This window comes from Sminthopsis crassicaudata, chromosome 4 (genome assembly GCF_048593235.1).
Source record: "Sminthopsis crassicaudata isolate SCR6 chromosome 4, ASM4859323v1, whole genome shotgun sequence".
In the NCBI taxonomy this organism is placed as follows: domain Eukaryota; kingdom Metazoa; phylum Chordata; class Mammalia; order Dasyuromorphia; family Dasyuridae; genus Sminthopsis; species Sminthopsis crassicaudata.
In genome coordinates, this window is record NC_133620.1 from 63,962,270 (window position 1) to 63,978,869 (window position 16,600).

At 32.2% G+C, this 16,600-nt stretch overlaps 1 protein-coding gene across 1 annotated transcript in view; it reads right to left on the minus strand.

Moving 5' to 3' along the window:
• Window positions 1-16,600, minus strand: part of COP1 (COP1 E3 ubiquitin ligase) — a 253,868-nt gene that overhangs the window by 99,774 nt on the left and 137,494 nt on the right. Inside the window, 3 exon segments of the mRNA XM_074308440.1 lie at window positions 674-790; window positions 12,946-13,027; window positions 13,420-13,528. Of these exon segments, the coding sequence (XP_074164541.1) occupies window positions 674-790; window positions 12,946-13,027; window positions 13,420-13,528 (308 nt within the window).

The following is a 16,600-nucleotide window of genomic DNA, read 5'->3' on the forward strand; positions in this document are numbered from 1 at the left end:
AGTTACAAGTATTACAGAAGGCAAACAAAAAAGCACGTGATGGTCTCAAGTTGGCTTCTGAGTAGTACAAATAATCCCTTGTCCATGAGAAGTAGCATAAAGTATATATAAGAAATTTATGTTCAGTAAAAGAGGTAAACATTCATGTATCAAGAGCCAAAAATAAGAATTATTCATCTTCAATGTTATATTGGTACACATAAAATGTTGAAGGGTACTACTGGACAGCTCCAAAATTCTGCATATGTCCTACAGAAAATTAATGGGAGGAGATGCACAAGAATAACAGGATGAAAATACATAAATAGGTTAGAGTTAGGAGAACGTATTCATGAGATCATGGCTCTAGTAAAATAGTGAGCTATTCTCCTTTAAATAAAAGAGCAATTAAATAAAGAAGACACTCATTTAAAGTATTATAAACATAATGCTTTTACATATACATTACATACATGTTACAATTAAGTATTAAATAATAGACATCTTGACTCATACTTTTTCACTATGTAAAAAAGGCAGAAAGTATCTTTAGTATAACATCTATCAAAGTTTTAAATGGGATTTAAAATTAATATGGCACATTTTTTTTTTAATTTTTCCTACTACTCACCAGTCCTCATACCACTCAACCTACTCAAAACTATAAAAAATATAGCTAACCATAACAACTTACCCGCACAGCCAAAAGCCAAATGGTATCTAGACGAAGGGCTGAATTTGACACAGCACACATTTGCCTTAGCTTCAATACTCGCCACTGAATTGTCCAGATTAGTAGACCACAGTTTCACTAAGGGCAAAGAGAATACAAAAAAGGAGGGGAAAAAATGGTATATTAATAAAATTAGAAGGGTTTTTCCAACCTGGAAAATTGATTTACTCTACCCCAACAAATCCTTGTGGAAACTAATAACAGTTTATAGTTATACAACCAAATATGTTTAAATTGAACAAATGCAAACAATAGCATGTTTGAACAAAAACACACTTTATTTTTATTATCAGAATCAAATGAGATGAAGAATTAGTGGATATTAAAAGGCATCATCTGTTAGTTATCTCACTATAGATGAGAATGAACTGATGCCAGGAACACTTTTATCACTCAATTTAGAATTCATTATATTTTAGACTTTACTACAGAAAGCTGAATAAATCATTTCAACATGCTTAATATAGGAGGCTGGAATTTATTTTTTCCAAGATAAAAAACAATTAATTTATTATTTGGAAGGGTGAATCCTGAGATTTTAAGGCCTAAAATAGCCATAAATATACCTAGTCAAACCAGGCTAAACTGATATGAACAGAGTCAAAGAGTGGTAAAAATGGGGAAGAAACTCAATATGTAAGAAGAGTAAATTATTGAATTCAATTTTGTCAAGCAAAATAGTGCTTATCTCCAAAAAACAACTCCTTTTTTAGTACAGTTTATATTCTTAAGTCATCTAGAAAGACATTTTAAAAAGTTACAAAAACTTGCCTGATTTTATTAGTCACTTCCATACTACATAGTTATTTTCTCTGCCAAAACTTTATAATATTAAAGTAAGCAAGAAAAGTAGTGTCCTGAGTAAGGTAATATTAGAAAGGGAAAATTTAAAGTAATATTTCCTGATGATGCTGGGAATTACATTGTATAATTTACTCCTTTTTCTATAAGAGAACAACTTAAAAATGCAAGCAAATAGATAACAAAAAACAAATAAGAGTTATGCTATATGTGTCATAACTAAATAAAACACACTAGGCAAGGAATTTCTACAGTGAAATTTAAACAGTATAAATGTCATGTAACAGATATTGATGAGGTCTAGATTTTGGGGTACCTAAATGAAATTAGATTTAATTGAGGTCTAGTGGCAGGTTTGGGGTACAGGGAGTCAAATAGAGCTCCCCTGCAACCCCTTTGGATTTGGTGCAAATATATAGAGTTATATGAGGTCTAGTGGTGGTGCAAGTGTCCCCTGTAAAGGAATTTACAGACCTGAAAACCTAGATTGATAAAAGAGGTTTATTATGGGGTTTGGAAGTAAAGTTAAAGTCTAGTTAGTAAAGGGTGTTAAGTAAAGAGAAGAGGACACTGGAAATATTATTATTCCAGTGGGCAGAGAGTCCTTGGTGCCAGGCATAAGGCTGGCATGTTTTGACCTTCTGCAAAGAAAAGACTCCAGGTTGGCTCTTTTATAATAAGAGATTTAGCTAAAGGGGCCTGTGGGTGGAGTCCCAAGTTGGCTCCTTGATGGGTTTCAGTGAGGGCATGAATTTGCTTGGTCGAGGTTTGGGAAACCTGAGCAGATCATTAGAATGGGGGCTGGGACAGCCCAAGTTGGCTCAGCTCTAATGGGGGTTGTGAGAACCCACATCTCCTATTGGAATTCAAAGGGGTGCTTTTGACCAGGATTTGTGAATCAAAGGTCCTAGTTTCTTGAATTGATAATGCATCAGCCAGGAGGGGTTGAGAATCAGAAAGGAATAAATCAATCTGAAAGGACTAGTTTCTTAAAGGGACCACAACCTGCATCAATATGCATTATTAATTTTTCAAGGTAAATCTCCTAAAAATTATGGCACAAAAATCACTGTATTTGGAGTGAGAATATGGGTTTGAATTATGGCTTTTCTTTTCTACTCTCTAGTGCTTGGTAAAACTTTTTAAGTTTTTGATTTCAGTAAACTTATTTTTACCATAATAGACGGGTTTGGAATTTTAGATGATTCCTAAATTCCTAAAGGTCTTAGGATTTTAAATACCATGGTTATTCTAATAAAATGAAAAGAATTATAAATATATAATGGTAAAAATAAAATCCCCCTTTAAGTTCTAGTGATGTATGACATCTTAAAGTTAGGTATCAGTGACTAACACATCAAATTATTTTAATAGAAAAACAATTCTCATGTACTAAGAGAAATTAATACTATATTATATTAATAATTATTTTATTTGTGAAGCCATCCTTTTTCCTTCTCTTTCCTATAAATGCGATCTCCTGTTCAGGATCAGTCTCTGAAAGGCATGATTGTAGAGGTTGCTCCTGCCTTCAAAGGACATGCTAGTTAATTTTGAGTGGAATTCAATCCAACTAGGAGACCTAATTTCTGTTTAGAGGATAAGCAAAATCCAGTCTGATAGAGCTCTTACCCTAAGGGAAGGAACTCCTCTCCTTAATCTCCTCCATTAAAGTTTAAGCTGACCAAGCCTGTGAAGGAAAAAACCAAGCACAGAGGTCCAGATGGAAATGGCTTCCCTCCAAGATTGCTGGAAGCTGCTGAGTTTCATGATCAAACCTCATTCTCAGCAGGAACTGTAGACTTTTAGCCTGCCCACCTCATTAAATGTTTACCAATCAAAGTTGATTTTCACTTGTCAGAGGAATTCCTTTTCAGAAAGTTTTTAAAGTAATTTCAGGGTTTATTTTGACATCTTTGTTTATTGAAACAAATAAACACCACTTTACTACCAGCCCACCTAATTAATAAAATGATTATTATTACCCAGAAACTGTCAATTTCTCAATGACCTTGTCAGCCTCCATAGTCTCCAACCATTCTGAGGCTGTCTTGATTAGCATGTCTTTAGACAGGTTTAGACCAAGTCAGCTAGCTATGTGAATTCTACCTGGCACCTACATCCCACTTTTATCTCTCTAATAGAGGGGCATCTGTTCCTCTGAGATTTTAAAACTTGTGTACCTTGAAATGCAAATCTTATTCATTTATGACTCAATGCTTGAGCCCCAGAAAAAGCTATTCACATAAATAAATAGCACGCTTTTCCTTGCTAATTCTTTTTCAGCACAAAGCCTATTGTAAGGATCTTTCCTTTAATGGCTTTTTCCTCCTAGTTTGTAAATTCTACTAAGGAGCTTGTCTTTCCCCTTGTTAATTCACATGATAGAAAAACTTTGTAATCTCTGATAGATGTCTTGTTGGGGATTTCCAAGCTTTTGATGAAACAAGGCACGGGTGAAGTAAAAGAATTTACTAAATTAAAAGTAAAAGTAAAAATGAAAATTTATTATAAGTCATCAAGAGATCTCAGTGGAGCAGAACTCTCTGATGGAATTAAAGTTCTGTCCATTCTGCCCACCTGCCCATTCTTCCCACCCTCTTATATATGATTTGAGACAATACAGAGCTATTTGGTTTGAATAGGCTTCAGTAAGGCTATAGAAAGTTTGATTAATGATAGTTCAAATTATATAGAGCTTAAGTGGAGGTACTTAACATTAATTCAGTTCTATTGAAAGTGAAGTAGGGGTACTTAGCTTTAGTTCAGCTCTATAGAAAACTTGGGTAGTGTCAGCTGAACTCTATAGAAAGGTAAATTAGTGGTACTTAACAGAGGTGGGGTTAGACTGACTTCTGGGTCAGGATAATTTGGAAAGTGACTTTTTAGGGTCTCCAGCCTGTTTCCCTTGTCATAGTCATGGTCGCTCCATGTAGCAAACTTTTTTTAAAGTTTTTTACTTTCAAAACATGCAGATAGTTTTGAACCTTCACTCTAGACAAACCTTGTTTTTCAATTTTTTTTCCCTCCCTTTCTTCTATCCTTTCCCCTAGAAGGCAAGTAATGTGCATATGTTAAAATATGTGCAAGTCTTCTATGATATTTCCACAATTATCATGCTGCACAAGAAAAATTAGATCAACAGCTATATCCAGAGAAGGAACATTGGGAAATCAGTGTAAACTGTTTGTATTTTTGTTTTTCTTCCCAGGTTATTTTTACTTTCTGTATTCAATTCTTTCTGTGCAACAAGAAATTAGGTTCTGCACACATATATTGTATCTAGGATATATTATAACACATTTAACATGTATGGGACTGCATGCCATCTAGGGGAGAGGGTGGAGGGAAGGAGGGGAAAATTCGGAGTAGAAGTGAGTGCAAGGGATAATGTTGTAAAAAATTACCCATGCATATATAATGTAAAAAAAAAAAGTTATAATTATAAAATTAAATTAAAAATAAAGTATATGAAGAAAGAGAAAGAAAAATTAGATCAAAACAAAAGTAAAAATACTATGAGGTGATCCACATTCAATCCCCACACTTCCCTTTCTGGGTCCTGTAGCTAACTTGAATAATATTCTTTTTACAATCAATTGCTCTCCTCAATCTATTTCTATTTAACATGCCTGGTGCCTATTTTATTCCTTCATACTGAAATATCTAAGTGTCATCCATTCTTTTTTCTAAACTCCCTTATCACTTCTGTTTAAAACATGTGACTGACTTATGTATCTTTTGCAAAAAAAGTGACTTTTAAACTTACATTTAAGACCCATTTCTAACAAATGATAAACCTGTTTTAATTTTTTGGTCCTTTTCACTTTTAGAAGCCTCTTTTTATATTTTGGATTTTTTTTTCCTCTTAGTTCTTTAAACTGTCCAATGGAACTACTACTGATAATAAGTAGGTCCTTTAAAATTCAATTTTAACTACATAACAATTTTAATACATTTATTTTAAACTACAAATTTGCCCCTATAATGCACATGCTTGATATTACCCACTAAACATTCCTTTCTTAAGAAAAAAAAAAGGGTGATATGCCTAGAACTCCAGTGGCTAGTCAGTACCAAAAGAACTAACACTTATCAGATTTGGTTATATCAGAATGATTAGTCAAATTGTTTAGATTGTAAAATTCTGTCCTTTTTAATCAGGGACAGGCTGTCAGCTTCTTAACACAAAATACAGCAAGCTAGAGATGATGAAAATGTTGGTTGCTTATATAGTTTTACAACACTTAATTGTATAGTCACGAACTTAAGAATTAAAAAGTAAAATAGAATCTATTAAAAGCAATTTAAAATATCTCTGTAACATGAAATTTTCACAAAGACAGCATTTTATAAGGAAAATTACCAATTACCGCATGAATGTCAAACATATTTAAGTAATGTTAAATGACTTTCATTTAAAATGAGTTTAAAAACATTTTAGGGGACAGCAGATTTTAAATTTTAATTTAAATATTTCATGAAAATTTAATTTGTCATTTCTGAGCAATAATTAATAGCTTTGTTAAGCTATTTGTGCATATGGGAAAGTTTTTTCTTTGGTGGCTGCAGAAATAATTTTAAACTCTCACAGCTTCTTAACAGAGAATTTTTAACTAACAATTACATTCAGGTGAAGATTCTGCTCTACTCTAGAGGATGCAGTAATATGAAATCAAAGTGTACTGGCAGTAAGGGAATGCTTTTCTTAGCGTATAATATTGCAAGGTTTATTTTATACATATGAACAAATGTCCACTCAAATTTATTTAAGAACTTGTTGGAGAGAAGATAAAAGTATAAAGTCATAATTAAACCATCTAATAAATAAAGAATATGATATTACTGTCTTCAAATTTAAAAAGGCTTTAAAGGTTAAAAAGTAAAAAAGTTAAAAGTGACTGTCCAAATTACGTGGTAAACTGTAACCTTTAATGGATACTGATCAAAATAAAATGAACAATTGATTTGAAGAGAAACATACTTTGAAAAAGATAAAAAAGGTTTGAGAGGCAAAAGATTCAAATTTATCAGTATATTTGCCCTTTATTTGTCATATAATCTATATAAAAGTCATTTCCATCTTTCTGCCCATCTACAAAAATGCTGTGTAATGCACATATTGATGAGGTTTAGATTTTGGGGAACCAAAATATGATGAGGTCTATAGGGTTGTCAGGGAACCAAATGATGAGATTAGATTCAGGGAACCAAAATGGAGTTAGGGTTCCTAGTGGTCAGGGAGTTAAATGATGAGGTCTAATGGCAGGTTAGGGGTTCAGGGAACCAAATGGAGGCTCCTGGCACCCCCTTGGGTTTCAGCACATGGGTAGGGAGTTTTAAGGAACCACCTTCTGGCAGCACAGAGATTCTTTGTAAAGGAATTTATGAACCTGAAAAAGCTAGACTGATAAAAAGAGGTTTATTATAGGCATTTGGGAAGTAAAGTTTAGAGAAATCCCAACAGAGAGGCATAAAGTGTCATTAAGGAAATAGGTGAGGGAGTTAAAGACAGGGTGGCACTGGAAGAAAATATTATTCCAGTAGGCAGAGGTTTCCTTGGCATAGCATGGCATAGCATAGAATGGCATGTTAGGACCTCTGCAAGGAGTGAGTTCCAAGTTGCAGTTTTTATAAGGAAATCTGAGACAGAAGTTTCAATTAAATGAGATTTCCTCAATGCTGTCACTGCCCCCAGGCCTAAATGAGACTACTTACTGGGAGTGGTTGAGTCAACAATAGAGGTAAAAAATCTTGGAACTGAATGATTCAACTAGTCCCACCAAGATAACAGAATGAAGCTGTTTATCTCCTTTCCCTCAGGCACAGTCCCACAGAGAATCTCTCTTTTGAGGAGTTTTAGAGAGTTTCAGGGCCCTTCAATATGACTTTACAAAAGTCATTAAATTTAGCTGGATTTCAATTTTAACTATATGATCTGTGTGGTCCTTTACTAATGAAACATTTATGAATCAAATGAGATAATTTACATATAATAAAGTATTAGGTAAATTAAATGAGTGCTATAATTACTATTTAACATTCTTTTCATCATTCTTGGCTTTAGATAGAAACAGTCTTGGTATATATTACTATCCTAGTATTGATAGTTAATGTTTTGCAAACTTATACAGGTAAATAAATTAAATGCTTTTTTTTGTTAAAAATAATCAAATAAAAGTAATAAGATATATTCATCCTCCATAAGCTTCCTAAAGATATCTAGCAGATAAAATTATGGAAATGTATTTGTATTTATTAACTGTATTTTGAAAACTTTTCATTCCAAGAAGCTCAAAGATTATAAGGATTTGGTATAGCAAAATCTACTTAAAATGCCCTTAAGTATTTATGGATCATATTATACCTAGGTACTTAGAAGTACTATTTCTGGTCAGTGACAAATGGCCCAGTTCAAAGATATTTTTACTTAATGAATTTTCAAGTATACTTTCAGATCAATATTTCCAGTTCAGGTATATTTCAACTGTTATTGAAGATAGCAAATACCTATTTATGATCATTATTGTAGGTATTCAGTAAGTGCTGATTTCTTTCAAGTTACAAAATTCTGCAGTTTGTTTCTTTGCAAAATCTAAATTGTTAAATCCAGGTCCCTTAACAATAAACCTATAATTTCTTGGTTCTTAATTATCACTATAGAATTATCACTGCAGACCCATCATTCTCTATTAAAAAATCCACATGAATTAATAATAGCCACCACTTATATGCTATTTAAGATTTGCAAAATACTTTACAAATATTTCATTTTAAACTTGCAACAGGATAGAAAGGTTAAGGTTAGGGTTTGGAGTTAAATGCACTTCCTATTTTACATGAAATAATAACTGAGGCAAATAGAGGCTAGGTTACTTGTTCAGGATCATGCAATTAGTATCTGAGCCATGTGAACTCAGCTCTTCCTTACCTGAGACCCAATCCTTGCTTTCTCTGGCTCCTCTACATGATATGGCCATTTATTTGGTCTTTCTTTGTTTACATATTACAAATTAAAGGCATGAATGCCACACACAAATTTGTTGACTGCTCCTGTATTGTGGCTGCTATACATGCCTTACCAAAAGAAAAACTGCTCATGATTACATTTGACAAAGCCAATGGGGTATTTTCAGCCAATGTTTGATAAAGTGAAGTCTAGAAGAATTTCTGTAAAATTTCAAATATATCACTATGTTCTGAGAACATCTCTTGATTTTTTTCCTAGATTATAAAGAAGTATTCTTTGTTTGTAGTAGCCTTATTTGGAAAATTTTCCAATTCAAAATGAGTATTAATGTGTTACTTGCTTTAAACATAGTATAGTATAATATGGTATCATATCGTAACGTAAAGTATCATATCACATCATATCATATAGCACAGCATAGCACAGAATAGTATAGTATAAGTGTTATTTGTTTTAATCATGCTCATTTCATTGAAACTTTGACTTCACTTTGAGCTCAATATATATTGATCACTGGAGGAAATCAAGATTTTTGCAATTCTCTTCACTCAGTTTTAACTTACCTTTAAGAATTAAGCTAAAGCCTTCTATCTCTATCATTCTTTGGCAGAGAGTAATAATTTTATAATTATCTAAGCCAAAGAACACTTTGATAGAAAAGAATTTTCGTGTATTTGTGTATGTAGTGTTAACTATACAGGAAGGGACAATGGAGGGAATATTTATTAAGTGCCTTTGTGCTAAGCATTTTATAAATATTACCTCATTTGATTCTTCAATAATAATATATAGGTACTATTATTATCCCCATTTGTGAGAAAACTGAGGAAGAAAGAATTTAATTAAGCGAATGAGGCCAAATTTCACTCCAGAACCACATGCTAATTGACTCTATATATAATCATGCCATCAATGTAGTTAAATGATTTATAGAATGTTTTGATATGACTTCCCTCTTTAACTTAGAAGACATAAGCAGGCATATTTAAGAGTTGTGTATGAGTTTTGAAATAAATAAAATATTTTATTTTATATATTTCTACTATACCAATAAACCATAATTAAGGAATTTAAAGCCTGCATTATGACATCACATAACAAAAAGACATTATGTCATAACATAGTTTAAGTTCATCTGTTCAATAAATAGATATCAAGTTGATTTTTTTTTTATCCTTGTAACTCTCTGAAACACACATTTTGTTTCATAGTCAATGTGCTGTTTTCTCATAAGGGTTTAAAGAGTTTTCTTTTAATTTCTTCCTTTTTTTCCCCCCTTTTCTTTCCCTTGGTGATGTAAGCTATGACTGCTTTGTATAAAATATATTTATATGTAACTGTTCTATATTTAAATAAATCACTGTCTTCATTTTTGGTAAAAGATATATTATGTCTTCTGCTAAGAAAAGTATGATCAATGTTCAGAAATATTAGAAAATGCTTCATTAATAATTCATACATTTTAAACTAAAATGTTTACCCTTATAATTATAGATTTTAGCTGGGCCGACAACTTTCTAATCTTATAGAAAAGCTGAGTTTTGGTCATCTCATTCGTGATGTTCTTCATTATGTTAACACTATTCAAAGTCTCTTTCCTCTTGGATTTAACATTCACTTTTACTGTTAGATTTCTAGTACTTAGACATATCAGAGATTTTTCACATCCTATTTTTTCAAAGGAAAATTCTCTCTCCAATGTCTTTGTTTCTTCATGCCTCAGAAGCACAACTTTTCAATGATTTGCAATACCATAGCTCTTGGCATCATATTAATGTTTTGACTTCTGTTTTCAAATGCAATAAAAAGGAAAGTATAATTTCTAACATGCATTCACTTTTCAGATATGTTTTCTTTGTTTCTTTTTTGTTGCCTTTAATTGGGAAATATTACTTTCAAGTTTTCAACTACATAACAATCTCACAAAACAACTTTCCCATGGCAGTTTTGATATGTCATGGATCAGTTTAATAAATTATTGTTGTTGTTATTGTTATTACTATTTGCTAAGGCAATTGGGATTAAGTGACTTATCCAGGGTAATAATTATAGTAACATGATCTTCTCTGATTGTTGACTTGATAAGTGGATTTAATGCTTTCCCACCAAAAATAAGGTTTGGAAATTCCAGTCCATACATGTCTATCTCATTGAGATAATAGTATTATTCTTGTCTTTAGTTCTGTTATTAGACTGGATTTCTAGAACTGGCTAAATTTAAGATTTTCAATGACCTAGGACAAATTCTCAATTTCTGCTTTTATTTCATTTAATTTGAGATTTGACTTATTATTTGTGACTGGTATCAAATATGTTTTTGTCTAACTTGGAGCTAACATTACTACTGGCAAAAAGAATTAAACTGTTTTCTATTACTGTTTCATTTCCAATTGTGTTATGATATAGTATAATCACATATGAAAACCATTCAAATTTTTAGCCCAATCTACAGGTAATTGTGAACTGCCTACTTTACTCAGTATATACTATCTTTAATGAAGCATTTATAGTAGGTGAGAATTGAGATTGCTAATCAAGCCCATAAAGATGGGTTCAGTTTTCAGAGGAAATAGATAAAGCACTTTGTTAGCAATTTGCTTCAATAAGAAGTACCATTTGTTCACTGACCTAATATTAAGCTAATTAACAACTACAGAGTTTTCAAGTTAGATCAGCCTCCCACATAATGCTACCCCCATCTATTTCTTTTATTCACTGGAAAAACTGCATCACATTGATCAATATGCCAACCCAATCACTGTTACCACAAGAATCCAGTTTATTAAGATTTAAAATTCCTGCAAGGTCTGCACAATTATAATAGCAGTGTCAGGACACACAAATACATGACGATATTGGCACCTTGTCATTAGCCTAAATTATTAATGTCTACAGTCTACTATTTATTGTACAGATAGATATGTTGCCCTTTTTGAGGATATGTTATTTGAAGATATAATTATTAATGGATTGTTATTATCACTATTTACTCTGAGCTCAAGGGGTATCATTCAATGCAGATGACAATTTGTCATATAAACTGAACAAGGGAATTCATATTTAGATATGAGTATGGCTTTTTAGTTATTCTTTAAGTATATAAACATGAACAGGAATTTCTCATACACACACACACACACACACACACACACACACACACACACACACATACACACACAGTAAGAGAAGGAAGAAGAGAAGGAGGGTAGGGGAGGGGGAAAGAGAGACAAAGGGAGGGAGAGAGGGAAAGGAAGAATTTTTTTAATTGTATGCCCATTTATTGATCTGCTCTTTCTCTCTTCCCTGGAAGTAACCATTTAGAGATACAAATTTCCCCCTAAGTACTGCTTTGGCTGGATTCCATACATTTTGGTATGTTACATCCTTGGTGTCATTATTTTTAATGAAATTATTGATCATTTCTATGACTTGTTCTTTAAACTGCTTATTTTACAGAATTTAGCTATTTAATTTCCAATTAATTTTAAATCTGTGCTTCCAATGACCTTAGTTATTTATTGCATCATGATCAGAAAACGATGCATTTAACATTTCTGTTGTTCTTTGTGACATTTATAATCCCTAATACAGTTACTTTTTGTCATTATGCCATACACATCTGAGATAATAGCATACCATGTTTTTTATTCCCAATTCAATATTCTCTAAAAATTTATAGTATCTAACTTTTCTTAAATTCTAAAGTTCATTCCCTTAACTTCTTAATTTTTGGAGAAGCATGGATTTGAGAATAATTTGAGAATAAATTGAGGTCTTCTCTTAGGATATTTTTGCTTTTTATTCTATCCTATAAGTCATTTAACTTTTTCTTCAAGAATTTGAATTTATTTTTAATCATTTGATGTATATATGTTCATTGTTATCAATACTTCTGTGTCTATAGTATCTTTTAGCAAAATGTAATTTCCCTGCTTATCTCTTTAAATCAGATTTATTTTTATTTTTGCTTTGTCTGAAATATGATTGATAATTTGGTCATTTCACTTCAGCTGAAACAAAATAGATTCTGTTCCTAATTTTAATTTAAATATTGCTCCTTCAATATTTATTATGCTCTTATTTTAACCCTGTATCATTCTGTGTCAAGTATATTTCTTGTAAGCAACATATAGCTGGATTCTGGTTTCCAAATCATTCTGCTAACTTCTTCTATTTTATGGGTGAATTCATCCCATTCATTTTTAACATTTATGATTTTGAACTCTTACAAGAACACAATTATCAAATTAGCTCTTAGCTCTTCCATAATAGTAACACGAAAATACAAGACAGCAATACTATGAAGCCCAAAAGTATTGATTTCTATTTTTGCTAAAGTTGACACACAATAGAATTCTGACAATTTCTGAAACTGGAACCCAATAATCCTAAAATCCTGTTATGGTGTCTTAAGAATGAATTTGCATACCTGCAAGGAGTAATAGAGGAAATATAAGGGTACCTTTTGCATCATCAGAACCTGAAGCCAAAAGTTTTGGGTCCATCAAATTAAAATCAACACTCCAACATCTTTTCTCATGTTCCTAGTTCCAAAAATAAAAGAAGCCAATATTAGAACACATTATCTTCAAATAGAAAAATTAAAGAAATTAAAAGTAAACGTATTTTAGTACCAATGCATTGTTATATGGAAGAGGGAAATTTAAGTTAAATAAAGATAAAAGACAAGAACTTATTTTTGGAAGAGTTATATTAAATATACTTGTATGGCACTATAATTCTAAAGAGATTATTTTTCAGCATTTTTCCTAATTGATATAACTTAAAGTTCAAATGATACTACTATACTAAACAAAACACATAAAACTACAATTGAATGGTAAAATCAAAGTAAAAATGTGATTCCTTGATCATCATTTATTTGTATACATACATACAACAACAACAACAACAAAAATTAGAATCCTTTCTTTACCTGGTAGACCTTTGACCTCTGTCCTGTGAATCCATCCCATAGGATGACTGTGCCTTCATAATCACTGCTGGCTAACAGATTCTTATGGTAACTACTCCAGCTGATACAGCTAAAAGAGAATTAAAATATACTACTTTAAGTGACGATTTGTAAATCCAAGAATATCCACTATTTAAGGCATTGTGTCATCAAAAATGTTTGGGCAGCCAAGGAAATCTTCTTTAAAGTTGTGTAATTCTAAAGATTAAAAGGATCAATTAAGTATGAAGAAGCTAAGCTATTTATGGAGGAGCTAGATGGTAGAATGCATAAATTTCAGGGTCTGGAGTCAGGAAGATTCTTCCTAAGTTAAAATCTGGCCTTACACACTTACTAGTTGGGTAACTCTGACCAAGTTTGTCTCTGTTTCCTTATCTGTGAAAAGAACTGGAAAAGGAAATGGCAAACCACACAAAACCCCAAATAAGACCACAGAGTCAGAGATATGACTGAAACCAAGTAAACAACAAGATACTTATGCTATGAGGTGTATCCCTTTTATTAAAGATATCACCACTAGTCTAAATCCTTTAAAGCAATGGAATCCAAGTTTTATTTTATATATCTATGCACAGAACAAATTTTTTCTGTGAAAAAATTTCAATACTAACAAGTCATCTAGAACAAAATTTCTTAAACTGTGTGTCGCAAAACCACATTGCATAACTGAATGCAGGGGACACACACACACACACACAAAATGTTAACAGTTTAAGATAATGTATGAAATCTGCCAGAAACACCCTAGCTCAAATCCAAGACAGGTCACCTAAAAATGTTTCCGCAAAAAGGGGTCAACAGTAAAAAAGGTTTAAAATGCCCTGATGTAGAAGGCTTCCTATCAAAGTACAAGGCCCCTCTGACCTGAAAAAACTATGCTAGACCAAAATCTTTTCTCATCTCTCATTTTGGCTCTAATTCCTAATAAAAGAGAAGTAAAAATGTTGACATTAGACAATGCTCATCCCTGCTCATCCCACCCACTGGACCCTACCCTCAAAAAATTCATATTTACTCAGCCTCCAAGTTTACACTTAAGGTTATACTCTGCCCCAAATATCTACACCTTTTAAAACCTCATTTCTACCAACAAATGCTGCTTTAAACAATAATCTCATTTAGGGAATCACTAATATGCATCTTGCACTATATTAGTGCTTTAAAATGATTGACTTATTTACATACAGTTACTAGGATTTACAAAGCACTTTCTAAAAATACTTTAAGATACTCTCTGATTAGATAATATACACCTTTTAAATTTCTTCTAAGAAATAGCAGAAACTATGGTCTAGTAGTAAAGAGAGGGTAATAGCACCCGGTTCCAGTCTCAGTTCCAACACTTTCTAGCTGAATGATTTTGGGTTAGCATCTCTCTTTCAATTTATTTATCTGTGAAATAGAAATCATATTTATAGCATCAAACAGCACAGAAAAATTCTACATTAGATTCTGTGTTACACCTGTCAGATTGGCTAGAATGACAGGGAAAGATCATGCAGAATGTTGGAGGGGATGTGGGAAAACTGAGACATTGATACATTGTTGGTAGAATTGTGAATACATCCAGCCACCTCCATCTGGGGAGCAATTTGGAACTATGCTCAAAAAATTATCAAACTGTACATACCCTTTGATCTAGCAGTACTACTACTGGGCTTATATCCCAAAGAGATTTTAAAGAAGGGAAAGGGACCTGTACATGCAAGAATGTTTGTGGCAGCCCTCTTTGTAGTGGCCAGAAACTGGAAACTGAGTGGATGCCCATCAATTGGAGATTGACTGAATAAATTGTGGAATATGAATATTATGGAATATTATTTTTCTGTAAGAGATGACCAGCAGGATGATTTTAGAAAGGCCTGGAGAGACTTATATGAACTGAAGCTGAGTGAAATGAGCAGGACTAGGAGATCATTATATACTTCAACAACAATATTATATGATGATCAATTCTGATGGACATGGCCCTCTTCAACAATGAGATGAACCAAATCAGCTCCAATAGAGCAGTAATGAACTGAACCAGCTACACCCAGGGAAAGAACTCTGGGAGATGACTATGAACCACTACATAGAATTCCCGATCCTTCTATTTTTGTCCACCTACATTTTTTATTTTCTTCACAGGCTAATTGAACACTATTTCAAAGTCCGATTCTTTTTGTACAAAAAACAAAACAAAACAAAACAAAACAAAACAAAACAAAACAAACAACAAAAAAAACCCAACTTTTTGGACATGTATACACATATTGTATTTAACTTATACTTTATTTAACATGTATTGGTCAACCTGCTATCTGGGGGAAGGGGTGGAGGGAAGGAGGGGAAAAGTTGGAACAAAAGGTTTTACAATTGTCAATGCTGAAAAATTACCTATGCATATATCTTGTAAATAAAAAGCTATAATTTTTAAAAAATAGATTCTGTATGTAAGAAAAGATTGCAGTTTATAAAAAAAGATTGCTCAGAGATTACAGAAATATAGAGATGTTAAATGACTTGCTCAAAAATTTATTAATGATAAGCAGAGTTGATTATGATGGAAGCCATGTACCTCAAAATTCAGTAATAATGAATTATATGTGGGTCTTGTGAAAAGAATGATTTTTTTAAAACCATAAAGCATTACATAACTATGAGCTACAATTAAAGCTTCACTTAAACAACTCTATTTCAAGAATTGCTAAAGTTTAAAGTTAGTAAGCTTTATTGTTATTAAGATCCTACCAGTTTTATAGTGACAGCAATGGAAGATTTAACGTTATAATGTGCCAAGTTCTTAAGACTCAGTTAACATTGTACTGAATGGTCATTGTCTCAATACAAATACCCTTTGGAATACCTCATCCTGAATAAATGTAAGTTTTAATGTTAAGGTAAAACAGGACATACTTTGACATCATTAGGATTCTAAAAATTAAGTTACATTATTGTTAATATTAGAAAGTACAGAATAATATTAGTGTGTACAGATGTACAGAGATGGGCTTTTTTTGGACTATATGCTCTCTGACCCCTTGTTTTAGAATATGATTATATGAAGGAAAATACTTTTTCTGCCCACCTATGAAGGGCTAAATATAGGATCAATGTATATAAGAGAAAATTTTTTCATCAATTATAATTATTGAAGAAT